Source organism: Berghia stephanieae, chromosome 3, assembly GCF_034508935.2.
Source record: "Berghia stephanieae isolate SIO BIC M18660-M18661 chromosome 3, UCSD_Bste_1.3, whole genome shotgun sequence".
NCBI classification, from domain to species: Eukaryota; Metazoa; Mollusca; class Gastropoda; order Nudibranchia; family Aeolidiidae; genus Berghia; species Berghia stephanieae.
Window position 1 is genome coordinate 44,260,670 of NC_088362.1, and position 6,957 is coordinate 44,267,626.

At 31.0% G+C, this 6,957-nt stretch overlaps 1 protein-coding gene across 1 annotated transcript; it reads right to left on the bottom strand.

The window, feature by feature from the left end:
• Positions 1-1,757: 1,757 nt before the first annotated feature.
• LOC144969249 (angiopoietin-related protein 4-like) lies at positions 1,758-2,892 on the bottom strand. Its single transcript, XM_078908360.1, has one exon. The coding sequence runs from the start codon at positions 2,890-2,892 to the stop codon at positions 1,774-1,776; it is 1,119 nt and encodes a 372-aa protein (XP_078764486.1). The 3' UTR covers positions 1,758-1,773.
• Between the last annotated feature and the right edge of the window lie 4,065 nt (positions 2,893-6,957).

Sequence of the window (6,957 nt, forward strand, 5' to 3'; positions counted from 1 at the left end):
TTGTTCATTGAAGATTAACAGACAGTTTTTACTTATTTTTTAATGCAAGAAAAATAACGTATCCATATTGCATTGTAAAGACCAAAATAGCCAATAAAAACTATTGACGTTATTGAAAAGCGTTCATGATTGAATAAATCATAAGTGCATATAATCCAACGAAAGTCTCAGACGAAGCATTTCTTTGTCAAACATTATTTTTAATTGGTTCAAATACCATGCATTTATTCTTGTCAACATTTACCGACCAGTTTATAAATCATAAATCCTAAAAAGTTATGGAAGATAAAATTATTACAGGTATTGAAAATTGTTCATTATAAAATCAAATTTGAAAAAAAAAAAGAAAAAGAAAAAAAATAGAAGAATAAAATTCTCTTTATTGATCCCATAGGGGAAATTTGTCTCAAGAGTCTATTCCAATGAAAGACTGGAAAAACCCAGGCGTTAGCCGCAGTGCAGCGCCACAAGTTGAGCTAGGGCGAGGTGACTTGCTCAATGCCTCACAGCACAGCGGCGGGTGTTGTTATAAATCCAATGTAAAAATTGAGATTATCATTGTGCTTATGTTCTGACTTGGAGCTAAATAACTACTTTGGTAGAGTTTTTGTCACCATAAGGTATAAAGACATAGATATTAAATATTCTAACAACTCTAAACTCCAACAACAGCAAAATTAATCATGCCACTGATATCTTCTATAAGTAAAGAGAAATGCAAACTTCAAACACTACCCTCAATTTTCAATCTATAGCCATTATTGTAATGTAAGAAAAAGATAGTGGCCGGAATAATGCCTCGTACTATTTAAGCATTAAATTGCCTTCATACATAAATACCTGTTTATATATAAATGATTCTTCTGTCATAAAACAAAGGGTTGTATATTGGGGGAAAACACATTGTGTGCATGTGGGGCTGGTGGAAAGTCGCCACTGATGTTATTTGGTCACTATTAGACTATTAGTTCTTTGCCTTATCTGTCTGGAAGTAATAAGTACATTGGTTGGGTTTTTGTCACCATAAGATACAAAGACAAAAATTAAACAATCTTAAAAGTCCAAATTTGGAAAAATAGATATCAAGATACTGATATTATCCATGAGTAAATTTATAGATATTGAAACTGCAAAGACTAATTTTAAGTTTACCCTTCTCATTACCAGTCATTTTCAAAATTTTCCCCAAAACTTCACACCCACTCAACACAAAACAGACATATCTTACTCAAACATAAAAGCAACAAGCACATTTCTACGTAATATTGTTTGACAATATAAACTCTATTACAGAATGTCAAGTTTTTATCGCTATAGAAAAAAAGAAATGAAATCTGGATGAGAAAAGTGACGGCTGCATCGTAACAAATGTGACGATTTTCCAATAAGTGGAAGGGAGAGGGTTCGTGCATAAACCTTATGTTGTTAAGATTATTAGAGGCATGAATAATGCTCTTACATTTACTAGAATGTGTGATTAACATTTGCCTTCTATGTAAATGGTTAATAATCCAAACACAGATGAAAATGAAAAGACTATTTTTAAGTTTAATGCATAAACGTTATGTTGTCTAAGATTATTAGAGGCATGAATAATACATCTCACAATTTACCTGGAATGTGTGATTAACAAGTGTCCCTTACATACATGAAAAAAATTGATAGATATTGAAAATTCAAAGACTATTTTTAAGTTGAATGCATATACGTTATGGTGTTTAAGATTATTAGAGGCATGAAAAATAAATCTCACGATCAACTTGGAATGCGTGATTAACAAGTGTCCCTTATATACACGCTGAACAGTCCAAGCTCAGATGAGAAGAGACCCATGTCCACCCCAATTAAAGAGAATAGCTGATGTTTAGGCTTTGTGTTCCAGTACTGGAGTCCAAGTCCCAGCATGTTACAAGAGTTGTTACATCCCCTATACCACCAGCCAGATCCAGCGTTTGCCGCACAGTTTTTGTCTGCGTCTTCATCGTGGTCGACATCCCAGGTAGAAAATGGAACGTTTTGTATTGGAGAAAGACAGTTACCAAAATATGTTCCAGGTGGAGGATTCCTTTTCTTTAAGCCAAACGAGCCTGTTGTGGTAAATCTATATTGTGTATCTTCGCTTGAAACTTTAAAATCGCGATATACTCGATAAACAATTGGATTATTGTCTCTCGAACGAAAATAGTATATCGTGACAGTAGTGGTGCAACCGACCTTGGAGAGTCTGTGCCAGGCGTATAGTCCGGCCCAGTAGTGGAAATGGTGATCAAAAAAACCATTCACGTACTCATTCCATGTTTTGTTGAAAGACGTCGTGCCATCGTTTCTTAAAATGGTATAATGAGCATAAGATTTCGATGTGTCCAGGCTGCATAGAACAAGAAAAGGCTTCAACCCATTGTGATCTGGATCGAGATAAACGCGGTGTGCCCCTGTTTTGTAGTTTTCTCCGAGAAGATCCTTGCATTTTTTGTGACACTGTTTACATCTTTCACCGAAAAAACCATCTACACAATTGCATGAATGGGTCGTCAAGTCCCATGTCCCATGAGCACAATGTTTAGTCATATAAATGTGATCATTGTTTTTTATTGTACAGCCAGAGATAAAAGGACACTCTTTGTGATGAAAGCACATTCCATTCTTATCCAGACTGGCTCCAATACAAGACTTGTCTGAACCGCAAAGCAACATACAATCTACTAGACTCCGAGAATTCTCAATTTCAATGGAACATTTCCTTTGAATTCTATCTGACAAGTCACACAAAACGTGTTCTTTCAAAAACTTTGACGAAATCGCATCCTGGCAGGATACCATCACAAATATGCAAAATATTGAATAAAGGAATATAGTGATAATCATAGCAAACCAAATTTTAGCAAAAGCCATCTTTAACACAATCTTCAAAATGAGAAACAAGTTCCTTACTGATTCTGTTCTATTATTTTGTCTATTAGGTGAATACTATGATTTATGAGTTCATAATATGAAAACTGATTATACAGGATTAATTAATTTCATAACCTAAAATGTAACATTCTATGCCACAATGTCAAAATAAGATAAATACGTGCATGGTGCATAACTTGATTTTACATACTGATTTTTTAAAATGTATTCCTTTCACAGATAATCAGTCAGGATCAGAAATTTCATTACGAGGTTGTATAACATGGTTGTGATTGGTGAACGATGCTAAATATTTGATAACTATTCCGTCTGAACAGAAAAAAAAATCAAAGGAAAATGTTTAAATTTCTAGAACTAGAGAGAATAATGTCAAGATGACCCAAACGTAATGATGAATCCTAACTACCTTGAATACGGCCGTGAACAGATTGAATGTACAGTGCTGGACAAAACATGAGAATTTTTCCTTCGCAAAGTTCCAGGTTTCAGATTTTTTGCCAAGATGAGAGTCATTTAAATTGATTGATATTGAAAGGACTAGCTTTCTGGCCAAATTGTTTAATACGCTTCTTCTGGAGTTCGGCAGTAACTGGTTAAAGTGAATGAGATAGGTATTGGCCGTTCAATCTCTCTACAATGAAGTGATTGTAAAATATGATTATTTTTTTTCTTAAAATCCAAATACTCCCCATTTGATTGCATAGACGGTTATGAAAGAGAGAATCCGACTAACACTAAAATGTGTAGGGTGTTTACATTTTGGACACAACCCGATTGAATGCGCCTTGCATCTCTCGCCAACTCAAATCTACTGGTTTACATTAAAGACTAAAATTGTAATCGATTTTAACGAAGTAGTATTGGAGTTGGTTCAAGGCTAATTTTTTCTGGGATGGATTCGTCATGAATAGGAAAGCTGAATGCGAATTCTCAAAACTGAGTCGATTATTGCAAAGGCGCAAAGTTGGTTTTGGGTATACCAAGACGTGTCCAATTCAATTCTACTGACGAGAGCAGAGAGAAAAATACATGAAATAATCCAGAAAAGTCAGCCTGCCTCAACTGGGGATCGAGCCTCAAGCCTCCTGAAATCTCTCCAAATAGGTGACGTGAGGATTAAAAATAACTCAATTTTAACTTTTTACAGATGATGCAAATAAAGTGTACAGGAGAAAAACCTCAGATGTCCTTTTTTAGTCTATTGAAAGAGTGGATGTTTAAAAACCACTGTCATTACTCAAAGGGGATATATGTGGTTTGTGCCTATTGATAAAACACATTTAAATCAACACACTTAATCACATACGCATCAAGATTAGCGACCAGCTAATTTTTTTAAAAAGTGACATTTTATATAGCGCAATATCCACTAAACGTGCTAAAGCGTTTTACAAGGGGTCCCTAGCCAACAGCAACATTTAACATGTAGGACAAAACACAGGCGATATCACAATTTTTCCCTCATAGACAACGCTGTTAATGGCCAGGTATTCATTTTACATCTGAGTACGTTGAGAGAATATGATTAAAGAGCCTTTTCAAGGACTTAATAATTTAAATCAAAATGAATACAATAATATACAATTTTTGAACTTGTTTTCGGTTTCGGAATCGAGTTCTTGACCATAACAGACTTCAGGAGCGCTATAATCCAGAACGAGTGTCGATAGCCGATACAAGTTCAAAATATATTTTATTACAACTCTCCTTTAAAAATAAATACTCGATTAAATTCAGATATTGTGTGTAATTTTTCAATAAAGCCGTTAATTAAGGGAAAATGCTAATAACAGACAAACCATTTGATTGTATTCTTGTGCGTCTAATCATCGATTGTTTCCCTTATTTTGTCGTATGCAATCTGTCTCAAGAAAAGTTTAAGGCCTCAAAAAAGCAGTTCCGCTCGTTGCTACGGTCTCGATAGGCAAGCGTTCATTTATGGGTATATAAAGGAACATAGCAACTTCTCTTTTTCCACCTGAGTACCGTGAGAGAATGTGAGTAAAGAGCCTTCTCCAAGGACTCACCTATGCGCCGAGCGAGCCTCGAACCCAGGACCTACCGATCCGAACCACATAGCCGCACTCATCTCGAGTTCATCATTGCTATGCAAGTGTTCATTGACACCCCATGTCCGCAGTTAGCTACGCCTATAAATAATTCTTAAGATGGATGTGATAAAAAAATTTGAAAGAAGTCAATTATTCAACGTAATAGGACATGGAGTACATTTTGATTAAAGATTGAATTGTGCGATATGTGGTCTAGTAGTATGACATTCGCTTTCGATCCGAAGGTCCTGGGTTCGCGTCTCGCTCGGTGCATAGTTGAATCTTTGGAAAAAAGCTCTTTACTCACATTTTCTCACTTTAACCAGGTGTAAAATGAATACATGCCCGTTAACAGCATTGCCTTCGTGTGAAAAAATTGTAATATCGCCTAACATGTCATGTCCCGTCCTACATGTTTAGTGTTTCTGTTGGCCAGGGACCCCATGTAAAGCGCGTTGAGCACCTTTAGTGGATATTGTGCTATATAAAAGCTCAATTTTTTAAAAGATGTTTTAGACGGAGAACTCATTGCGTTAAAAATCGATTGACGTGATGTGTTTATAATTTGATTAAGATTCAAACGTATGTTTAGAAAAGTTAAAATAACTAAAAATAAAAATAGAATTCCCTTAATTCATCCCCAGGGGGAAATTGAGATCTGGAAAACTTTCCAACTGAAATTGGAAAAAGACCCAAGACATTGCAGTCGTTGACATTGAAGCTAAAAGGCCTCAAAGCCAAGTGCGTCAATTAGCATTAGGATTTATAGCCAGCTCGATACATCTCCCCTATTTTGTAGTAAATTTAGAGCCTTCCATCAACAAGGGATTACTTCGGCAAAAGATAGGAATTCCTGAATGAAAATTATTAGGATGTCCTGTAGACCAATGAATAAAAAGCTTGTTGTTATTCTTGTTATTGCTGATGCTCCTGCTGGTGGTGATAATGGTGATCATGATGATGATGATGATGATGACGATGATGATGATGATGATGATCATGATTATTATTATTATTATTATAATTATTATTATTATTATTATTATTATTATTGTATTATTATTATTATATTATTATTATTTTATTATTATTATTATTATATTATTTGTTATTATTATTATTATTATTTATTATTATTATTATTATTATTATTATTATTATTATTATTATTAATTATTATTATTATTATTATTATTATTATTATTACATTATTACAATTATTATTATTATTATTATTATTATTATTATTATTATTATTATTATTATTATCATATTATTATTATTATATTATTTTATTATTATTGTTATCATTAATATCCTTATCATCATCATAATCATCAACATTATTATTATTATCATCATTATTATTATTACCGGTATTATCATCATTATCATCCATCATCATCACTCATCATCATCACATCATCATTATTATTATTATTATTATTATTATTATTTATTATTATTATATTATTATATTATTATTATTATTATTATATTTATTATTATTATTATTATTATTATTCATTATTATTATTATTATTATTATTATTATTATTATTATATTATTATTATTATTATTATTATTATTATTATTATTATTATTATTATTATATTATTATTATTATTATTATTATTATTATATTATTATATATATAATAATAATTATTATTATTATTATTATTATATTAATTATTATTATTATTATTATTATTATTATTATTATTATTAATTAATTATTAATTATTATTATTATTATTATTATTATTATTATTATATTATTATTATTATTATCATTATATCATTATTATTATTATTATTATTATTATTATTATTATTATTATATCATTATTATTATTATTATATATTATTATTATTATTATATTATTATTATTATTATTATTATTATTATTTTATTATTATTATTATTATTATTATTATTATTATTATATTATTATTATATTATTATTATTATTATTATTATATATATTAT

Excerpts from the sequence above, each read along its gene's own strand:
- LOC144969249 (XM_078908360.1), bottom strand. The coding sequence starts at position 2,892 with ATGGCTTTTGCTAAAATTTGGTTTGCTATGATTATCACTATATTCCTT.